General features: G+C 39.0%; 2 protein-coding genes across 2 annotated transcripts in view; one reads left to right on the forward strand and one right to left on the reverse strand.

The window, feature by feature from the left end:
* The first annotated feature begins 4,225 nt into the window (after positions 1–4,225).
* MROH2B (maestro heat like repeat family member 2B) overlaps positions 4,226–23,424 on the forward strand; it is a 66,784-nt gene continuing 47,585 nt past the window's right edge. The window contains exons 1-12 of the mRNA XM_044232451.1: positions 4,226–4,253; positions 5,574–5,635; positions 7,264–7,374; positions 8,651–8,810; positions 9,602–9,700; positions 12,560–12,714; positions 15,292–15,432; positions 15,792–15,884; positions 15,976–16,045; positions 17,745–17,858; positions 20,694–20,767; positions 23,019–23,141. Of these exons, the coding sequence (XP_044088386.1) occupies positions 4,226–4,253; positions 5,574–5,635; positions 7,264–7,374; positions 8,651–8,810; positions 9,602–9,700; positions 12,560–12,714; positions 15,292–15,432; positions 15,792–15,884; positions 15,976–16,045; positions 17,745–17,858; positions 20,694–20,767; positions 23,019–23,141 (1,230 nt within the window). The remainder of the gene's footprint in view (positions 4,254–5,573; positions 5,636–7,263; positions 7,375–8,650; positions 8,811–9,601; positions 9,701–12,559; positions 12,715–15,291; positions 15,433–15,791; positions 15,885–15,975; positions 16,046–17,744; positions 17,859–20,693; positions 20,768–23,018; positions 23,142–23,424) is intronic.
* On the reverse strand, positions 19,135–20,231 carry LOC122894711 (protein MEMO1-like). Its single transcript, XM_044232465.1, has one exon. The coding sequence runs from the start codon at positions 20,201–20,203 to the stop codon at positions 19,310–19,312; it is 894 nt and encodes a 297-aa protein (XP_044088400.1). The 5' UTR covers positions 20,204–20,231; the 3' UTR covers positions 19,135–19,309.

The following is a 23,424-nucleotide window of genomic DNA, read 5'->3' on the forward strand; positions in this document are numbered from 1 at the left end:
GCACAAAATGCTGACATGGGCTCCAGGTTCATCTCCTGGAACTTCTGGGCTCTTCTCTTTGCACTATGGAAGCAGATGAAGAATTACATATATATATTTTTTAAATATTTTATTTATTTATTTGACAGAGAGAGAGAGATCACAAGCAGGCAGAGAGGCAGGCAGAGAGAGAGGGGGAAGCAGTCTCCCTGCTGAGCAGAGAGCCCGATGCAGGGCTTGATCCCAGGACCCTGGGATCATGACCAGAGCTGAAGGCAGAGGCTTTAACCCACTGAACCACCCAGGCGCCCCAAGAATTATATATATTAACACTAGGGCCAGCGATCAAATCATGTTTTGTTTTTCAATCCTTGATCCAGATTGTGATCTTACGATTTGCCTCCTTTTGTTGATTCCAACAAAAATCCCTGTTCATATTTGAGTGCTACTGGTAACCGGACATTTTATTATTTGAAACTTCACCTAACATTTTACCATCAGTTTTTGACTAAAATGTTGTTGAACAGTTTCATTTAATGTGTTTTTATAAAACTCATTGAATATGGAGGATTCTAAAAATCTCAAAGAGTAACATGAAAATACTCACAATTTATGGCACATCTAGAGGCTGTCGAAACCACCAAAATCATGATTAGAAATGCAATTTTAATCTTATGAAGGTAATCAAAAGACAACACAGAAGGGTTTCTTTCTTTAAAAAAAAAAAAAGGTAAGAGATTTTTCTTTCTAAATGTAAGATAATCACCTAGAGGTAATAAATTGCCTTTTAATCCTTAAAAATAAAATACTGATGGCTGTTTCTTCTAAGATTTATTTATTCAGGCACTTATGGGGCCCAAGTAATTTATTATGAAAAGCTGAGAGAATGAATGTATCCTACTTTGTATAACCTATCAGCCACTAAAGCTGAATTCCTCAATCAAAAAAATGACGTTCACAGTAGCATGACCTGAGCATCTAAGAGGTAATTGACAGTTAAAAGCTAGACCTTCTAAAGAGAAAGGCTAAATGAGCTCCAGAACACAGAAAGCTAATACCCGAGATGCCAGGCCACTAGGGAGGGTCTTCAGAGGTCAAGGGCTCCTATTGCTTCTCTCACTACTCAAATTATGAAGCAAGTCTGTGTTCTTCTCCCAACACCTGTCGGTAACAAAGCTAGAAATATCTAACATGAGGGGTATTTGGGAAACAATTTGCTAGAAAATTACTTGTCTCCAAGGGCTTCATTATCTATCGCTTGAGAATGAAACCATTTTATAAATCTATCTGAAAATTCCCTCTATAGCTTAAATTCTTAAACTCCTTCTGAATTGCTGAAAAGATGACTTTTTAAATTTTTTTAAAAGATTTTATTTATTTATTTGACAGAGAGAGAGAGTACACACAAGCAGGAGCGGGACAAGAGGGAGAAGCAGGCTCCCCTGTGAGTAAGGAGCTGATTTGGGGCTCCATCCCAAGACCCAGAGACCATGACCTGAACCAAAGGCAGATGCTTGACTGACTGAGCCACCAGGTGCCCCCTGAGGGGATGACTTTAAAACCATAATCTCAAAAATGCAGCCTGCTTAGTAAAATAACTACAAGTAGAAAAAGCAAAGAAGGGTAAGAGAGACCAGAGGAAAAGAGAGAAGAGAAGAGAACAGGAGAGAGTGGACAGGGAGGAGAAAGGAGGGGAGTCAAGCGAAAGGAGGAAATGAGAGGCCACTAACAGCATAAGAATATTAAATCTGTGTAAAATTGTCATCCAATATCTCTTGCTTTTTATGCACCAGAGTGTAAGGGATTAGGCTTATGTCTAAAAACTGATTGGGAAAAAAAGGGGGGGCCTAATTTCATTTTAAATGTATTTTACGAAATCTAATACTTCACTTAAAGAATAAAAGGATTCATGTCAAAGTTCAAAGGAATTATACTCTAAAACCATTAAAACCACAAAAATGTAAAGTACTATAAATTTTAATGTTAGATAGATTGGCTGATGGATAGATATTGTCCCTTTGCTTTATATTTTGCCTTTACTGCCTTATTAATGTTCCTGTCTGATAATACCTCATTTGGGAGCATGGTAGTTCTGGGATTAGGTAGTATCACTCGTCAAGTTAGATTGAAAGGGAATGGTTACCATACAGCCAGGAAGACTCCTCAGTTGTTTAGAAAGCTAAATTTGAATTCCCTTGCAAACAGAGATCTAGAAAAAATAGTCCGTTAGTTAGCAAAATGTCATCCTACTAACTTTTGAGAATCAGTGCTTAGCATGCTCCTAGGGCTTAGGAAACCCATACTTGAGTCTATATTCAAACCCATATTTGTTAACCTAGTGTAAAGAGAAAAATGGGAAATAATGGGGAAATGAAACAAGACGTCTCCAGGAAAATGGAATAGAAATGATAGCAAATCTGTTGTTTTAAAGTTTGACTTTTTAAAATCTATCTGCAATATTGCTTTATGAAAAGAGAGATCAACAGGTGAATTTGCTTTATCTGAAGGAATATTTGGCAAAAAGATGTGTTTTGATTGCCCCAATAAATTACAAAGTCAATATAAATCAATCATCTCTTAACCTCCCTAATCTCTATGAAATCAAGGAAAGCCTGGTATACAGACATTCAGGAAAATCATTTGCTACCATTCACAAAAAGAGTAAGAAATTGATTATAGCAATTATCTGAATAGCTAGTTTTTCTTATTATTGATTTTATTGCACATTGTTCTTTAAGATTCTAAAAGCATGTAATTTACAGTGTCATTTTTCCTACAAGACATTAAGAGTTTCAGCTTACCTCAATATCTCTTGGATCCACCAGTTCTCACCCTATTCTTCAAAGGTGAGCAAATCACGGCACTGGAGATGAGAAGCTCCTCTTCTTGCCCAATCACAATGAACACCCTTCAAATCACTGCTAAATTTTCAATTATCCCCTAGTGGGTTATTGGGTAATGAGCTTAGACAGTGCTTCTCAGACTATAGTGAGCCCCGGAATCACTAGGATGCTCACTAAAAATACAGATTTCTGCCCCTCATTCTAATTTACTAGGCCTGAGGTGGACTTGGGAGTGGACATTTTAAATAAAGACACCAGGTGATTCCTGTCACCAGGCATTAATGGACACAATCTGGAAAGTAGTAATGCTGACTTGAGAATGTTCTTAACCAGCAGCCTGCTGAGGTCCTCTATAATAAATACAATGCAAAATAATCTGTCTGTAAAAACAATGATGAATTCAAAGATTTAGTTGGAAGTATTTGACCTATGAATCTGAAATAAGCTTCACCAAAGGAGGGGAAGATAACTGGAGAAGGAGTCACAGATGAGAATCGTCACAAGCCCCTTCACTTGGCCCCTTTCACACCTAGACTTATAGACTCCTAGCTCTCCCTTCCCTAACACCTGCCACATTAAGATCCAGTCAGTCCAGGCATATGTTGAAAATTGTGGTCATAAAGATTTAGAGTTGGGGGCATTGGGACCAGATTTAGGTCCGTACTAGTAGAGCCAAAAACATGATGTCAAAGAGGTGTGGATAGAAAATTATTTGAAAACAAGAAGAGAGAATGGAATCAAAGAAAAAAGCCTGAGCCTGGAGTGAGGCCAAGACCCAGACCGAGTGAATGGAGGAAGGAAAATGGAGAACAGGAAGGGGTGGCAGAGAAAGCTTTTGCTTTGCTGCTGTCAGTTGGACATTCTATTCAACTGCCCCTGGTGGGCATTCCGGTCCACTGAGCATGCCCAGTTTGTGTGACTGACTTTCACCAAGTAGAACAATCAACAAGATCACCATAAAGGCTTTACCAACACCAGGCCAGTAAAGTGACCACTGAAAACCATTCCCAAATTTGTGATCAATGGACCCAAGTTTAGGGAGAGGAACTCCTTTGGTCTACAAAAATGCTTTGAGTCCCAGTCTCTAATTTCTTCCTTCTCAGATACTCTGGTCTCCACCCAAGGGACAATATTCGGTGAGATGCAGCCATTTTGTTGGTCAGCAGGAGCTCAGAAGCAAGAAAATGTCATAGTGGTAGAATACAGCATCATCCTTCTCAGTAGCAGTCCATCGCTGGAAGCTTCCAGATCGTTGTGCCAATCAAGTGGAGGAGGGACTTTCCTTTAGAGAGCCTTATGTGAACATTTTGTGAGAAACTTGTCAACTTCCTTGTTCAATTTTTTAGCCATACTATTTCTGATACTTAGGTGCTGTCTCTTAGAGAGCCTGAAACAGCCAAGACATGACTCAGGACATGGAGGAAACTGTAGGTGAGCATCACGGGATCCTAAGGAGCTAAGTGTTTTGTCTATGTTTTGTCTATGTGATCACATGTCTATGTGGAATGGGGGATGGTGAGTCATTGTGGAGGGTCTGTACAACTGAAAGTGTTATAAAAAGTTATGCTAAAGTACGATTATTTCTCTCTACTCCCCTTTTATTCCAAAATAATAAATCGTATTGATTGTAAAGGGGCAGTGATAGACTAGGACCCTGAGAGATGATGGTGCCTTACTTTCTTTAAAAATATATAGTCTACCTGAAGAGCAAGTACCTACAACACATAGAAAGACAGTCTTTTATTTACTCTTAAATACTGGAATGGTCCTTTGGAAATATTTTCCCCTAATTTTCAAGCATGTTGTCTATCTGCTTTGCCAAAAAAAGACCATGCTAAAGGGATCTGTGGCTTGATTTGGAGACTCACCTCCAAAGGTTTCTCTCTTACCAATTTGCCATGTGGCCTGAATTGCTCAATTCCTTTGACTCACATGTGTTTTTTGTTTTGTTTTGTTTTCTGATGAGAGTTATTCAAATACAAATATGCCTGGAAAGTGCAAGTCAACCTAATTTAGATCATTATCAGAAAACAGAAGGTTCCATTAGCTTGGGACCAGAAGAGGGACTTGGCAAGGCCAGAAGGTTAGATGGAGAGAAACAGAGATAGACAGACTGTGGAAAAGTACACAGAGGAGGTGCTGAGTAGGAAATGAAAGTAAACAGCTATATCACACCATTGTCTTCTCATGCTCAGGTAGGGTAGAAGGGTTTCAACTCATGGCATCTGAGAACTGCACCTTGGTAGAGAGGATATATAGGGTGATACCTACATGACAGGAGGGATAAATAGGAATGTAACATATTTTTTTTAAAGATTTGCTTATTTGTTTGAGATAGAGAAAGAGCCCAAGTGAGGGTTGGGGGCCAGGGAGAGAGAGAGAAGCAGACTCTCTGCTGAGCAGGGAGACCAATGTGGGGCTCCATCTCAGGACCCTGTAATCATGACCTGACCCGAAGGCAAATGCTTTACTGACTAAGCTACCCAGGTGCACCAGAATGTAGCATCTTTTATCTTCCCCTTCCCCTTTAATTCAGGTTTTAAAAAAATACAAAATATCTGTTATTTGCAAGTATGTCAAACATATAAAATATGAATAAAACTTAGCTCCTGTCATCAGAAAGCTGACAGTCAAGAAGGAGGGTCTGGGACAAAAGAGAGAGAAACAGAGAAGCAAGAGAAAAAGAATTTCTGTAACTCTTGCATAGGAATTATAGGAGAGAATTAATTCTTCTTTTTCTGTACATTTTAGAGACTTTGGGAGATATTAACCTCACTCTAGGCATGCTGAACATGGAAGATAATATTAGCAAGGTAAGGAAAATCTGTTTTCCATTTACTTTTCCGAGTGCAATTATTGCAACATTTCATATGCCTCTTTCTTTGCCTTGACTTCTTTTCTCTCTGGCTTTATACACAGCATTCAATCTTTCAAAAAGTAGTTATAATGGAAGTCATTGTCATGTTTAAACAATGATATTTGGCATTTGAGGAATCATAGTATCCAATTCTGGAAGTTAGCTCAAGAATACTCCTTTCTATAACCTGATACGGAAAGATGTGGAAAGAGGGGGAGACCATACTTATAACCATAAGAGTCTCCTCCTGTAGAAGCCGAGGGTTCTATGACAAGCCCCAAAGATCTCCACTACTCATCTGTGGTGCTAGTCCACAGTTAGAGATTTATTTCTCTGGGATGGGGAGGCTTTTCTGGCCCCAACAACCTTTTGTAAAATAAAAACAGCTACCTCCAAGGGACACTTATCTAGGAAGCAGTACCCGAGAAGCTCTCCAAACACAGTGACTTGTATTATGTTCACCACCCATACCTACACGAGGTAGGCATGGCTGTTTCCATTTTACAGCAAAGAGGACTAAGACCCACAACAGGTACATGACCAGAGCACAAGGCCGTCTGAGTTCAAAACAATGCTCCCATCATGATCCAAGGCATCCTCCCTGTGAAGGACAGGGTCTACACCTTCATCTCCTAATCTGGTAGACCTCAACCCTGACTGCCTGTTAGAACCCCTTTATCATGATCCAAGGTATCCTCCCTGTGAAGGACAGGGTCTACACCTTCATCTCCTAATCTGGTAGACCTCAACCCTGACTGCCTGTTAGAACCCCTTGTACAAAGGGAGTTACGTCCCATCTTCAGTGTGGGCATGGTACCTTGAAGGCAACGTGCTTGAGGCTGTTAGGCATTCTAGGACCCCAGTCTTTCATCTACCCGAGACCATGTAGCCACCTAAGAGATTTCGAAGAGTCCTCTTACATAACATCTGATCCAGCCCCATGATGCGGTCCTGTCCAAAAGAATTCACAAGCTTCTTTCTATAAGGCATGAATAAAGCCAAGGACTTCTAAACCTCCCTTAGGATCCAGTTTCACAGCTTATCAGCCTCTTTGGGAATCACAGTGTGTTTCTTAATAACATAGTCACTTCCCAGTGGTAGGAGCAGCGGTCTGGGTAATGAGCATTTCCATTCCCCTGAGTGCCCTACTACTTGAAAGCGACTTTCAAGACGATATGTTAGGTAGCCTGCTTCCAACTTCAGTTAGATTTTGTCATAGTAATGCAGTCAGGTTAAAATAGTTTTCAGAAAGAACTTTGCTTTCTGTATAAGCTTTTGTGTTCTAAAGCTGCATATTATGTTCAGGAAGCCCTGATTAAGATGCATTAAAATCCCCCAATCAGGAGAGCACGAGCTGTGATGAGCGCCGGGTATTAGACAAAACTGATAAATGATTGGACGCTACATATGAAAGGAATGACGGTATGCTAGTTGGCTGACTGAATTTAAATTTTAAAAAGATGTATAAAATCCATTGTGAAGCAGAAACGCATTGCTCAGTTTGATGGTGTTAATCATTTGCACTTCATTTGAATCCTTTAGTTTTGCAACTCAGATTCTGTGTATACACTTGTATGTTCACAGGAAGACATTTATAGTCATCTCACTTCCGTTATTCAGAATAGTGACATCTTGGATGATGCAATCGTCCAACGGTTGATTTATTATGCTTCTAAGGACATGAGAGACAACAATGTAAGTTTGATTCTTAATGATAAATCAATACCAGGGTCGCAACTGGTCTTTAAGTGACCCAAATGCACCCGTGTAGACATTTACAAGCTTTTCTTACGTTACTGCCTGAATTACAAGTCACTTTCATTTGTTTCTTCATGATAACTTGGGTATTATTACAATACTGAATACTTATCCCTTCATAGATAAGGAAATTGCAACAAATTAAAAAAAAAAGACTTTAGAGATAATATTATCCATTCCAGTTTTAGATGAGCATGTTGATGTTTGGAGAGATTTTTTTCAAAGTAACTAGAACCCAGTTTTCTCGCTTTCCATATATAAATTATTATCTCTCATGTGCCTACTTAGCTACCCATGCTAGGAATTGTATCAGAAAAATTATTTGTAGACACAATTTGAGTTTTAAGGTGTTTTCATCCAGAAAGGATGTTTACCTGCCAAGGGTACTAACAATCTATGATTAATTTCAGGCCTTGAGATTTGGAGGAGGGGGGCACTTCTGTGATTTCAAGTTGGACTACAGTACATGGAGGGCCAAGCAAACCTTTCATTTAAATGCAGCCTTTTGGAGCCTTGGGCTAAAAGATAAGAAGTGGGATGACCAGGGTATCACCATTTGTTGGTCTCAAATTCAGTTTATTCTCCCAAAATACAGCACAGGAGCCTCAAATATAGGACTGACTTCTATGGATTTCCAATCTTTTCCAGATCTTAACTTAGTAATTCATTCCACCCTATATTGTGATGTTTTGTGAGTATATTTTCTAACAGCTTGTCCAGCTCTTTTTATTGTCTTCAGCAGGAGAATCGATCAAACTTCCTTAGTTCAGCACTACCAAAAACAGAAGTTCCTCCAAATATCTCCTCTATCCAAGATAACTGGATCAGGACAATATGAAAACCCAAAGTCCAGACTCCCTGTCCCATTTCCCTTTCTCAATACCCTTCAGGCCTTCAGCCACAGTGATTCCTCATTAACACAAAAAACATAGATCCTGTGTTCATAGTGCCGGATCAATTCGCAAGAAAATGTATTTTGACCTTACGTTTACAAGAACCTTAGTAAAACTGGTTTTAAAGTTCACTAAAGTTACCTCTGCTGGACAGCTACTGACCCTCACCCTAGAGTCTTTCCGCCCTGGGTTTGGAACAGCCTGTTCTGTCCCTATCCCAAAGCCGGGGGAACTTAGAATATTATCTAGACCATCACCTCTCTGCAAACTCCCTCTGCTCTTCCTCCAGTTGTTATTGTTGTCTCCTTTTACCTCCTCAGATCCTCAGAGAAACCAGAATGCTGGCTGGTGAGGTGTTGGTGTCTCTTGCTGCGCATGATTTCAACTCTGTGATGTATGAAATACAGAGTAACTTCAGGATCCTGGAGCTACCGGATGAATTCATCGTGCTTGCTCTGGCTGAACTGGCGACCAGCTATGGTATGGAGGGAAGACTCTCCACATTTTCCTGGGAAGTATCCACCCTGACTAACCGTCTAAAACCAGATGGGTGCAAATAGCAGAAAAGAGAGCATTCTTCCCTTCTGCCATGCTCAAGAGCATCGACGGTGGGATTTAGGTGGTTGTTTCTGAGCACAGATGAGCCTGCTGATGCACCATTAGTCCATGCTGCTCTCTATTTGGCTGAACCCTCCCATCCTCACCATCCCTTTGATCTGGCTTTGTGTTTGCAAAAGCCCTTTTTCCACAAGGCCTCTTCTGCAAACCACTGAACACTTACATGAAGTATGTAAGAGTTTATTAGGATTATTTTTCTATACCACTTTATTTAACAGATATTTATTTATGTATGTATTTAGTTAGTTAGTTAGTTTTATTTATATATATATATTTTTTTATTGAGTATCTATTACCTGGGCTAGGCCCTGGGAATGCAGCCAAGTTCTGGTGGGAGAGATGGACATTAATCCAACAATTATCCAAACAGGCAATTGCTACAAACAACAGGTACAGCTAGAACTTCTTTTAAATCAACCACTCCTTGCAGGTACTGTAGTCCAACTTGGAATCACAGAAGTGCCCCCCTCCTCCAATTCTTTAACTACAGTCAGGCCTTATGGCCAAAGAAGGGGTCCAGGAGAATATCTTCCTGCAGCACCTCATCTGTCTCCCCGACATAGCTTTGACATGCTCCTTGCTGACGTGGAGAACCGCAGAACTCTCCAGTGTGAGAGGATAATGGTTTTCTCCTCTTGTGCCCCTCTTGGCAGTGTCCCAGAGTATCCCCTTCATGATGATGACCCTGCTAACCATGCAAACCATGCTCAGGCTGGCCGAAGAGGAGAAGATGAAGGGAGTTTTCTGTATTGGTGGGTATTCCTATGGTTTTCTCTTTGTTATGACCAGACTATGAATTGAGCAAATGTTTTATTTTTCCTTTTTTTTAAGATTTTATTTATTTATTTGACAGAGAGAGAGGTCACAAGTAGGCAGAGAGGCAGGCAGAGGGAGAGGGGGAAGCAGGCTCCCCACTGAGCAGAGAGCCTGATGTGGGGCTTGATTCCAGGACCCTGAGACCATGACCTGAGCCGAAGGCAGAGGCTTAATCCACTAGCCACCCAGGCACCCATTATTTTTCCTTTTACTCTAGTTTTGTTCTATTCGCTAATAATAATAGCTACCATTTACTGAGTGCCTACCACATGGAAGTTTCTCTGCAGGGACTTGTCTCTCTCAGTCCTCAAAGCAATTATAATTCTCTCTGTCTCAATTCTCAAAGCAAGGTAAGTACTATTACCCCCTCCCTCCATCATTTTACAGATGAGAAACAGTCATGTAAATTAAGCAATTTCCTTAAAGTGGTGACTGTCAGTGAAATGGAGAGGTGGATGTGACTGAGGTCTATACACTTTCCACTGCCTTATATAGCCTCCATTTCTACTAGCCTCCTTCTTTAATTGGATCACACTCTCCCCACAATGGTTCTGGGAGCTCACCAGTTCTTAGGAGTAGGCTAAATGTTGACATAGCTGTATAATGCAATGTTGTAATAAAGATAAGTAATCAATCTAATCAAAGTACAAGCACTCATAAAATTAAGGAAAACAGGTAAGCAAACCATGGGTCACGATTTCCATCTACCCCCAAACTGAAATACATCCAGAGTAACGAAGAGTCTGCAGAGAAGAAAATGGCCCTGGAATTTTCAGGAAGAAAAAAAACATGTGCAGCACAGTGAGAGGCTTCTTGGTTGAGTCTGGAGATCTGGGCTCCTCTCCCTGATCATCCTCTGAACCATCCTCTCTCAATCTCATTTTCACATCTAAACACATTAAATAAAGGGATTGCTAGGATCCCTCTCCCCTCTAAAGCCCTCTAACACTATGATTTTGTAATATTTAAAAGGCTGTGCTGTCAGGAATGTCATCTTTACCTCTCAACCAAGACTTGTGTGTTCTGTTTTGGCCATTTCTTTTCTGCTCTGTATGGAAGCAATATTTATATCTGGTATATCCTGAGAATGTACTATGTGCCTGAATACTGCCTTGGGTATTTTAAGATTATTATTTCCTTTAACCTCACAGCAACCCCATTAGGTAAGTAACATTTTTCCTTCGTTTTACTGATGAGAAAATTGAGGCATAGAAATTTAAGAGCTTGCCTGCAGTCATACAGCTGGTGCGGGGCAGAGCCAGGATTTGAACTATGACAGTCTGGCTCAAGAACTTGAGCAATAATACTAGATTAGCCCACTTTTCAATACTTTTTATTTTTCCTACTTACTATCACAGCTAACACTGTGTTCTTGCAAATAAACTTTGGTGCTTGTAATAGCCTTTCTACCTGCAATATCAATAACCCAAAAGGGAAAAGGAAATAAAACTAGAAATCATCACAGCATCGAAAAAGGGATTCTCTGCCTTTGTTTTATAAAGTTATCTAGTGCCCTTTGGTCTTAAAGCAACTTTTGCCTGGCTGCCACTAAAGAATAGGTATATAATTTCATAGTCATCCATCCGTCCACCTAGCTATTCATTTCATCAGCCAATAAGCAGACATCATGCTCATTGCTTCAGATACTGTCAAGAGATAAGACATCCTTTCCCTCATGTTGATTTTGGTCAGTACAAGGCAAGCACGCACGCGCGCGCACACACACACACACACACAAGATTATGACAATGTATAGCAGAAGATTATCAATTGGAAAGGAATGTGAATGAGTCAATACATGGCCAGCTCTAAGGTACTCAGGGTCTTTCCAGAGTATTTTTTGCATATGAAGTATCATTGAGGAGTAAACTATGACTTTTCTGCATCATCTAGTGAAACAAGAGAGCTGAAGGAACAAATAATATTATTTAATACACTTGATGCAAATATGGGCTCATGGTCTAAATGATATTTTTGCAAGCCCAACATTTTTTTATTTTATTGAAGTGAAACAGACCCGTGAAAAAACATACCAATCAGAAGTGTACAGGTTGATGTGTTGTCACAAAATGAACTTATTCATATGACCACCACTCAGGTCAAGAAGTGGGAGATTACTAATAACCCAGAAGCCCACCTCATCTTTCCTGCCAATCATCATGATCTCTATCCTTTCCAAGAGTAACCAAAAGCCTGACTTCTAACACCATAGCTTAGTTTCACCTATTGTGAAATTCATACATGTTGTTGTGTGAAGCTGTCTGTGTTCACTCCTGTCTACTATTACATGCCTATACTACAGTTTGTCCATTCTACTTGCTGACGGACATTTTTCTGTTTTCTGTTTGAGACTATTACCCACCCCCCAAAGTGAATATGAACATTCTAGTACAAGTTTTTTAGTGCCTATATGTTTGTGTATCTAACCAACTGCATACTTAGGAGTGGAATTTCTGGGTCATAAGGAATATATATTCAATGTTTTCTAAAGTGTTTGTACCAGTTCACACTCCCCTCAGCCATACTTGAAAACACCAGCTGCACCTTAGTCTTACCAACATTGACATTGTCTGAAATTTTAGGAATTCTATATGGTTTGTTGTATTATCTCATTATGGTTTTAACTTACATTTCACTAATGTGACTGAATACTTTTTATGTTTATTTGGTAGTCATATAACATTTTATAGAAACTATCACACATTTGTTAATTATCAGTACACTCTTCTCAAAGTATTTTATGGGCCCTCCCATCTTAATATTTTTCTCAGTCTGTGGTTGTTTTTAAAATGCAGCCCTTGAGAAGTTCAGCAAAGCCATTTACAAATATGTCAACCACTGGAGAGACTTTCCCTATCCAAGATTGGATGCCAACCGACTATCTGACAAGATCTTCATGCTGTTCCGGTATATAATGGAGAAGTGGGCCCCCATTACCTCGCCCATGCAAGTGAGTGGGGGCCTCGGCATGCCCCAAGAGAGCTCGCCTTCCATGCTACTTCAACTTCCTCCCCTTTCTGACATGATCATTAATTTCAGTTGTTTGGAAAGCTATGAGTTGTGTTTTTATCAGGTTTATCAACACTTTTGTTTTTCCTGTTTCAAATCACTATTTATTCATTCTTGAGCTAATATTTATTGAGTCCCCATGACATGCCAGGCACTGTTCCTCCATGCTGGGGAGACAGCAGGGATTGAAAGATCAAAATCCCCACTCTTGTGGAACTGACATTCCAGTGTGTGGAAAGAACAATGACTAACTGGAGATGAGTAAAATATAGAGAAATTCAGTATTTCATGTCTTATTACCCATATTTGGGCTGAGTCACTCTTTAGGAAAAACAAGAGCCAACAAAAATTTCCCATGTCTATGAAGATGACAATGAAATAAAATATCTAAAGGACGTGCATGACTACTTCAAAAGATTGAAATGCCTTGTGCAGAAGACATTTCAAAGGGTGTGCACATGGTATCCCATGCCTATCTTGCTTAATCAGTATAATTTTTAAATGGAGAGTAAATTACATCCTATTTAGGTCTTTTATTCCTATATTTAAAAGATGTAGCACTTTTCTTCTCTAGCTCAGTTTCTTTTCTATACTTTAAGCTGCCAAAGCATTTTTTTTTAACACGCTGAGGTAGTTAAATCATTAGCAAACTTGGAACTTTTAAAATATCCTGTAGAAGTCTTTTCTTTAAGGCACCTGTAAAACACAATTCAATACAAATCCGCCAAGTACTTTCCTAGCTTCCCACAGAAAGAGTTAGAGAAGTGACAAGAGGGTGCACACAGTAATGAGGGAACAGAGAGAGAGAGAAGCACTTAAATACTGTGGCGAGTAGTGCAAAGGCCGTGACATTGAAACTGAGCTTGCAGCCTATAAAGATGTTCACCCAAGCAAAAGGCATTCCCTAAAGAGGCCATAAAAGTTGCTGAAGCAGAGGCTGGAGACAGGATAACATGCACACTTGAGTGAGTCCAGTAGAAGAGAGGGAAGGGGAGAAGAGAAGGGAGATATAAAGAAGCAGAAACAAATAAAACCAGGAAAGATTTTGGTCTTAGTCACATAATGATGAGTCTTGAATGCTACACAGGAGTTTGGACTTTTTATATATATATAATAAGAAACCTTTGGAGGGTTCTAAGCAAAGAGAATAAGATCTTAGAAACTAAGAAAGGAATAATTTTCAAGAAGCAAAAGGAGATGTATGAAGTCTATTGTTACAGTGCTCAAGCGAGAATAATCTTGCAAGGCGACCATTGCTTGGAAATGTCCAACTGCTAAAAGAATCATCCAGCTGACACACAGTTGAGTGAAATAAATGGTTGTTATTCTGAGCCACTAAGTTTTGAGATGGTTTGATAGACAACAAAACTTAGTTGACAGAAAAAAAAAATTCATCACCTAATATTATGTAGAAAAGCAGAATATAGAACTGTATATTAAAGAATGGTGTCAGTTTTTTAAAAATTAAAATGTATAGAGGAAACGTAGGGAAGAGTGGCTCAGTGGATTAAGCCGCTGCCTTCGGCTCAGGTCATGATCTCAGTGTCCTGGGATCGAGCCCCGCATCGGGCTCTTTGCTTGGCGGGAGCCTGCTTCTCTCTCTCTCTCTCTGCCTGACTCTCCGCCTGCTTGTGATCTCTCTCTCTGTCAAATAAATAAATAAAATCTTTAAAAAAATAAAAAATAAAAATAAAAAAAATAAAAAAAAAATAAGTCAAATTAATAAAAAAAAATATTAAAGTACACCAAAGAGTGATTATCTATGGATACTGTCAGCAATGTGAATTCTGTGTTTCCTTATCTATGGACACTGTCAGCAATGTGAATACTGTATTTCCTTCTTCATAAATTTTGTGATTTCTAAATTTTTCCAGTCAACCTATTTACATTTATATTTTACACTTGTTTGTTTTTTATATCAGCAGAAGCCAGAGTGGACTGAAGAGTAAATAAGAGGTGGGAAGTAGAGATGGCAAACGTAGACCTCTCTTTCAGAAAACTTTGCTTTTTGTTTGTTTGTTTGTTTCAAGTTTTTATTTAAATTCTAGTTAGTTAACATATAGTGTAATATTGGTTTCATAGGTAGAATTTAGTGATCACATAATTTTTTGGAGAAAAGAAAGAAACAGAATTGGGGTCAGAGTGATTTGGAATTGAAGAATTTTTTAATATAAGGGAAATTTTCAACTTATTAGTATATTGAAAGAAAGTGACTAGTGGACTAGTGGAGAAAGTCACTCCACTAGTGACTAGTGGAGAAAGGTTAAAGAAATAGGAAGGGGACAAATATGGAAATGAGTATCAGTAGAGATACAGATGTAGACAAAGCTAAAAATACAAATGTAACTGTAACTGCTTCATGCAATGATCTTAACCTAAACATTTTTTAAAGAATTCTTTCTTGGTTGGAAGCAGTGAGGAAAATTGTGTGGGGCTGTCTAAAGCTCCAGGTATTCTGAGAACTGTACAAAAAGCTCAGTGAAGTCTTAGACGTGGTATTCGTTGGCTGCCTCTGCAGACTTTGGCCATCGTTAAGGCGCACGGCCCCACGGTGAGCCTGCTGCTTCATCGGGAAGACCTCTGTGACTATGCCCTGGACCAGGTACCCTGGCTCCTGAACCAGTATAAAGACAAAGAGATTGATTTCCACGTCACTCAGGTAAGAGCCACACCCTCAATGAACTGATTCAGAGAGTCTATCCACAACCATCCTGGAAGACAACAAGTCTCCAGAGGTCCGAAGGAACTGAGATACTGGTTTGGGCAGTTGAACTTAAATACTTTTTGAGAAACATGAGGTAGAGAAGAGGTGGGCATAGCTGGGTGATGGAATATCCAAAAAAGGGATTAAGAATTTTCTTTTCAAGTTGCTGAAGCACTGACTAAGGCAGGGGGAAAACTGTGACCACAGGAAGGTTATGAGTTTGTTCTCCGCACAAAAAACGTAATTGTCTTCCACATGCTGTGCTGCTGCTTCATGGGCAGCCTCTAACTAACCTTTGAGAGCTTCCATTCCAGAGTCTAAAACAAATACTGACCGCGGTGGTCCTTTATGACACTGCCCTTCCAAAGGGCTTGAGAAAGACCATCTTTATCAGTTTACTCCACCAGGTAAGAAAACCCTGCTGTCAGATCTGATTGTTTCATTTCCTCTGGTTTTCTGTTTTTAACATCTGCCGCCTGATTCTTCTTTTTCACTCAGGTGTGCAGAGCTCCAGAGCCTCCTGTAAAGGAAAATGAAATTGAAGCTTCAAGCTGTTTCCTCATTCTAGGTAGGACCTAGCAACCAGAGGGTTTTTAGTAAAAATGTCTCGCAGTGATGATTACAACTGTGAAGAAGGATGTGCAAACTGTCGCGCACACAGACACACACACACACACACACACACACACACACACACTTCCTTCAACTCATGGTATCCTGTGCCTCTCCCTATCCTCCCAGTCCCAAGAGAAGCACAATAGATAGATAACCAATCACCCTGGTTTGCCTGGAACTAATGGACTTCCAGGGATAGAACGTTCAGTTCTAAAACCAGAAAATCTCCATACACATTTTGAGATTTAACCCCTTTATGAAATACATGGTTGGTAAATATTTTCCCCATCCCATATGTTGCTTTTTCATTTTGTTAATGGTTATTGTGGGGGTTTTTCTGCTGAGCAAAAGATTTTTGGTTTGATATAGTCTTGCTTATTTTTTATCTTTGGTGCTTCTACTTTTAGTGTCAAATCCAAAAAAATCATTGCCAAGACTGATGTCAAGGAGCTCACCACCTATGTTTTCTTCCAGGAGTTTTATGGTTTCAGGTCTTACTCTTGTGTCTTTATTCTGATTTGATTTTTGTATATGGTGTAAGGTAGGGATCTAGTTTCACTCTTTTGCATGTGGCTGTCCATTTCCCAGCATCATTTATTAAAGAGACTATCCTTGCACTGTTAGGTATTTTTGACTCCTTTGTCAAAAATTAATGGACTACATTTGCATGAATTTATTTCTGGGCAAACCAAGGTGATTTGGCAATCCTAGGGATAGGAAATGCTTTTTTTCCTCAGTATTTGAGCCTATTTCAAACTGTGTCAAGCCCAAAGTCACGCCATTTCTCCCTCATCATCTCTTAATATACATTCCTTGTCTCCCTCTCACTCTCTTCTTCACTCTTTCCCCTTCCTTCTTGTTCTCACATCACAATCCCACCCATTGTCTAGTTAAAATACCTGATGCAGGTCATAGAGGAGGCAACAAGTTCTCAGAGTCAGCATACAAATTATGTTCCAACATAGACCCTGAAAAGTAAGGACCAGAGCAATCCCATACCTCCCATACCTCTACCTCCATCCTCCCCAAATTATGTCATTTCTACTACTTCATTGCATTACCTTTCTATTATGTTCTAGTTATTCCCTATTATGTTCTAGTTTTTCCTATGTTTCTATTCTATCCTCTGTTCTATGCACACCCTATTACCTGCTTCACTCAATCTCTAATAGTTCAAAACCAAACCACTTTCTTCCAATCAGGCCTTTTCTCTTTCTTCCCTGCTTCCTGCCTTACCTTGTAGCTCCCCAGCTTCCCAGCTGGTGAAGCATCACTCCAGTCTCCACCTCCATGTTCACAAGTTGTCCTCCCTGTGTCTCCTCTCCTTTTCTCATCTCATACTGAATTAGGGCCCACCCTAATAACCTCATCTTAATTTGATTCCATCTGTTAAAAAAAAAACCAACTTCCAAATATTTATACATATTCGATATTTATATGTATGAACAGATGTGGACCTAGGTATATAAATCTTTCTGAGTGACCGAACTGCTTAATTTTGTGATACTAAAGATGCAGTGATGTAATAAAATCTAGTACCAACCAAAGAGTGACTTTGAAAATCTCCATGGAATTCTGCTTTTCCCGTTCACAAATGTTTTATCAAAGGTGAAAATGAGTTCTTATGACTCCAGTATTTCTTAAACCTGCAGCCCATTCCAACCCTGCAGACCTGATGGAATTTTTTGATGAACAAATGAGGAATAATAATGAAACCATTCGAATGGGAATTTTGACTTTGTTAAGATCGGCTATCAATGCTGAGGGTAAGCAAAGAAATGAAGCCAGAGTGGTTTATTTTGTCCCAAGAAGCAAACTGAAGCCTATGCATTCACTAACTTTATTCTATGTCTTTGGGGTGTTTGTAGAAGATCATATTCAAGTAAAGCTCTGTCTTTTTGGTCATCTACAATCTACTACTTTAAGATTCTATTTTATTTGAGAGGGAGAGAAAAAGAGGGTGTGAAAGCATGGGGGGAGGGGCAAAGGGAGAGGGAAAAGCAGACTCCCCACTGAGCAGAGAGCCTGATGAGGAATTCGATCCCAAGACTCTGAGCTCTTGACCTGAGCTGAAGGGAGACACTTAACTGACTGAGGCACTCGGTGCCCCTATAAGCCACTATATTTTCAGTTTCCTCTCTTCTTTTCAGTTACCTCTTCTTTCATGATACTTATGGATATATGTAGGTGAGAAGAAGTAGAATTTTTGAAAATCAAATTTAAAATTTAGAAGATCTAGTAGGCTGGCCAAGTGGCCCAATAAATAGGGGGTAGGTGGGAGGAATGCACAATATTCTAGAGATTAGTGCATTTAGAAAACAGCAGAATTTAATGAAATATCATATTTCATTAATTCCAAGAAGCACATATTTTCATGACATTGGAATGCATCTCATAATTGATAGCATCTTTAATTATAATCAGCCACTACTAGCTTTTTTTAGTACAATATAAAATAGTAGTATCTCAAAAGGTTGATGATATCTTGGATTCAATAAAATATGAGAATTCATTTTTATCCTATATTATAATAGTTCAAAAAATTAAAAATATTCAGTTATCCCTGAGATTTACTGAAGAATCAGAAGACAAGAAATATGAAGCAGTCTCACAACATTTGAAACTAATCCTTGGGCATGATGTGTTGAGTCCACTTTTGAACCTAACATTTTTTTTTGAGTTGTGTAGCCCTTTATTAGCAACTAAAATAGAAGGTACACACGGGTTGTACAACATGGGTAGTAATTGACTATAACTGGAGATTAATTATATTCTAATACAGATCATTTATAAATGCAATTTCTTTATTAAAAAGCTTCCACCCTTTTTTTGTTTGTTTGTGTACAATTTGCAAAACTATTCTGAAAGCGGAATATATGTGCACAAGTCTGCAAAGAGTGCAAATTTAGGATATGGTAAATGCTTTACAAGTTACTTTCAAAAAACTGTCTGCCACAACTGGGCCTTTACATTGCCATCTTTTTGATCAAAATAATTTGATGCCAGCCTTCCTTCCATTGCCATAAACTATAAACCATTTTTTAATGAGTTGAAATTAAGGAAGGACTACACCTACTAGAAAAGAAGAGAAGAAAGTTCTATTAGTTTGAGGTTTCAGAATCCCCCCAAACCAGGACCAGTATCTTGGTAAGGGCTAGGCGGGGACCCCGGACAGAGAATGAGTATGTGCAGGTGGCATCCCTGAGGATTCAGAGCTTCAGTGGACCATGAGTGCTCCCGCTGCATAACTCACTGAGCTGTCTTGCCAGTTTCTACACTGGCTTGACTGGGCATAATTCAAAAAGGAAAAGCTCATATTCATTCCATTCTTCTGGAGCTCTGTGATAGCATTTAATAACACCCCAATGGGATGTCTTCCACATATAGTATTATGGTATTTCTTCAAGTAATTGCTAAAAGATACAGGGTCTAGTTGTTCTATAATATTCATACCCATTTTATCTAGATGTTCAATGGATCTATAAATCTCCCCCTGGGATTCATCATAGTAACTGTAACGGAACCTTTGACCCCAATGGCAGAAATCAGAAGAAACCACAAAGAGATTACTAGGATCCGCTAGATATTTACTGAAGAGTTTTCCGAATTCCTGTTCTTTTGACTCACTCAGAGCTCCAACCAGTACAGGAATAATGGTAAACTCATCCTTATGGCTTTCCATGGCTTTAGCTGTATAAGGCAAATGCATTTCAATACTGTGTTCATCTTCATCTGTCTGCAGAGACATGCGTTCAAACATTCCTGTCTTCCATAGTTCTCCGTAAATCTTTTGGTCAATATGAAGGTCATACAGAGGTGTCCTATATATATCCACACTGGAAAGTGCACATCGAGAGAGGGGCACATGATGAGAAGGCCCAAGGATGAAAATTATCCGGGTAATAGATGGGTCCACTTGTTTGTAAGCATGAGCAGCACAAGACCCACAGTATGTATATCCTGCGTGGGGTGCAATAATGGCTCTAGCAGGTCTTTTTGTAGACTGTACTTGTGAGAGCCAACCTTCTAGCTGTGCATTCAGCTGTGGTCCTGAGGCTGTGTACCAGCTCCCGGCGTGACTGGCTTCCCGGCAGACCACTCGGTTGGACATCTTGGTGCCTGTGCCGCTCGCCACTCTAACGGGTCCTCTGAACCTAACATTTTAAACAAGATGAAATCTAATATAATATGGAGCAAAGAGAGCAATAAATATCTTTCAAAAATTGAAAAAGAAGAGAGGTTCCCAAGTGGTTCACTGGGTTAAGGTCTGCCTTCAGCTCAGGTCATGATCCCAGGGTCCTTGGATCAAGTGCCATTTTGCAGGGGGGGGAGGGGGGTCCCTACTCAGTGGGGAGTCTGCTTCTCCCTCCTCTTCTGCACCGACCCCCCTACTCATGCTCTCTCACACTCTCTCTCTAATAAATTAATAAAGTCTTTTTTAAAAAATGGAGAAGAGGGTAAGAGAAAATTGAATAACATAAAATATTATGGACAAAAGACTTTGCAATTATGTGCCATAACTCTAATGGGTTTTCATCAATCCTAGAACAGACTGTACTCCTACTGAACCTGGCCTCTTAATTTCTCTCCCTGTCCTTCAGAGCCCAAGTTGCGGGATCACATCACTTCAATTGAAAGAACAGTCAAAGTTGTCATGGGTGACCTCAATATAAAAGTAAGAGAAATAATGGGGACTTTGATTTTGTTGATGGTAGTTTTAGGAATTAATGAAATGGTTTTGATTATTTAAGAGTCTAATTTAATGATGAATCACAGGCCTGTACCCCTGAAACAAATAATACATTATATGTTAATGAAATTATTTTTTTAAAAAAGAATCTGCTTTAAGATTGCTTTATAAAGAGCTCAGGGATGAATTCTAATTTTAATAGAAATCAATCTTTCCGCAAAAGATAAACTATATCAAGGTAAAGTTCTAAAGTACATTCAGTTCAAGAGCTTCTCAGTAGAAAAAAAGATTTTTGCCCAGAGCATCACACTGCTACTCTCTTTAAACGGTTTAAAAATTGCTAATTATAAAAATAACATACCTTCCTACAAAAAATAATAACCCCTAAATATGCTTTGGTTTGTTTTTGTTTTAGCTTAGATATCTTATTTTCCAACTAGGGAAGTCTAAAGCAAATCTTGCACATATATTGCACAATATTTCCTGATTATTTGATTAAAGTAGTCCATATTAGAAAAGATATATAACTTGTACTAGAATGAACAAAAAAATAGAAATTACTGCATTTTTTTATTAAAACCATATTTTGTTTGGATCAAAGCTCTATACAGAAACCAATGAAAAGAAGAAAATTCCCCTATGAGACTTTTATCTGTAATGAGTATAACAAAAGTTAAGCAATAAATAACAATAATTATGCTAAGTGGAATAAATCAGTCAGAGAAAGACAAATATATGATTTCACTCATATGTGGAATTTGAGAAACAAAACAGGTGAACACAGGGGAAAGGAAAGAGAGAGAGAGAAGCAAACCATAAAACAGACTCTTAAGGACAGAGAACAAACTGAGGGTTGCTAGAGAGGTGGGTGGGGAATGGGTTAAATAGGTGACGGTCATCAAGAAGGGCACGAGGCATTATATGTAAGTGATGAATCACTAAATTCTACTCCTGAAACTAATATTATACTATATGTTAACTAACTAGAATTAAAAATTAAAACAAAAATAAATACATAAGACATAATAGCTTTTTTAAACTAAAAAATTTTAAAACAGTGATGTAATTATAGATAAATCTCAGTCCAGGAAGTGACCAAGCCAATCAAAAAATGGCTAAAAGAGTTTAAGGTAAAATGAAAGAGGACAGAAACTTTAAGGAAGTCTAATTCCCCAGGCAAAAACACAGAATTATAACTTTTTTCCCCCTCATTTAGGTAGACTACTGGTGTATTTATGCTATTTACTACTTTGTGGCCCTACCTCCCTATTCAAAATTATTCTTTTTTTCCAACTCTCCATTATAAGACCCATTCAGTAAAGAATTAGATCTGAGGGGCACCTGGGTGGCTCAGTGGGTTAGGCTCTGCCTTCGGCTCAGGTCATGATTTCAGGGTCCTGGGACTGAGCCCCGCATCAGGCTCTCTGCTCAGTTGGGAGCCTGCTTCCCAACCCCACCCAAGCCCCGCCTGCCTTTCTGCCTGCTTGTGATCTCTGTCTGTCAAATAAATAAATAAAATCTTAAAAAAAAAAAAAGAATTAGATCTGAGTTTTCTATCCTCCAGGGAAGCAATCCAATAAACAAACTTAATTATTTAAAAATTATAGTACAGGTTCATAATCTCTTGTTCTAATCCCTGGGGCCAGATATATTTCAGAATTCACAACCTTCCTGATTTTAGAAAGACATTACTGTGACTGTAGCCACAATCAAACTCATTAATATCTCTGCAAGAAAATACGTGCAGATCTACACTACACAGATTAAGTAAAGACTATAAACAGTTTTAACATAGTTGAGTTGGGTTTTGCCACCTAATGAGTTAGGCCCAGACTCATGAAACAAAATTCCAGCATCCAGTGTTTTTTGGGTTTTGAAATTGTAGATAAAGGATTATAGATGTATAGTTCATTGTGTTATTATTCATTGAGAATTTTAAAAGCAAGACAGTGTTTTAACCCATAATACCAACATTTCATAATGTACCATAACAGAACATATGTCCTGGGAGCAAAGGAGAATAATTTTTGGTTAAAGAAGGCATTTCCTGTAACCCTTAAGTCATAAGCTATAGCTGGCTTCCTGTTCCATCTATGTGAGTCCCACCATTCAACGGATACTCCTTTTCGGGAAGGTTCTCACAAATGATCCATAAAAGTTAAAGAATAGGAGAAGCTAAATTATTGTTCTACCCAATGCAGTAAAATGCTGCAAATGCATTTTTTTTTGATTCTAGGTGAGGAATTCCACTCTCCTCCTCATTCAAACCATGTGTGAGAAATGCTTCATTGAAGCCCGGGAAGGATGGCCACTGATTGAATATATCTTCTCCCAGTTTGCCATGTCCAACAAGAACCTGGTATGAAGAGGGTGCAGCTTTGAAAGCTACCCTGTAACAAGGGCAGTTAACTAGGGCTCAATTCAACGACTAATTTAGAACTTATATTTCAGTCTTATCACTTTTATCAATAAATTTTTCAGCCTCTAGCCTTCTGAGTTCTCTTTCACTGGTATCACTTAGAGCTTATGATAAATTCGAGATAGGTGAAATCATGGTTTTTCCCAGAGGAGGCAATCTATCCTCAAAACCTTGAGGCAGGGGTGGTCAAGGCAGGGGTGGAGAAAGTAAATTACTTCAGAGA

This window comes from Neovison vison, chromosome 1 (genome assembly GCF_020171115.1).
Source record: "Neovison vison isolate M4711 chromosome 1, ASM_NN_V1, whole genome shotgun sequence".
In the NCBI taxonomy this organism is placed as follows: Eukaryota; Metazoa; Chordata; class Mammalia; order Carnivora; family Mustelidae; genus Neogale; species Neogale vison.

What these genes read in the sequence shown, in the direction of transcription:
- LOC122894711 (XM_044232465.1), bottom strand. Translation starts at nt 20,203, where the DNA reads ATGTCCAACCGAGTGGTCTGCCGGGAAGCCAGTCACGCCGGGAGCTGG.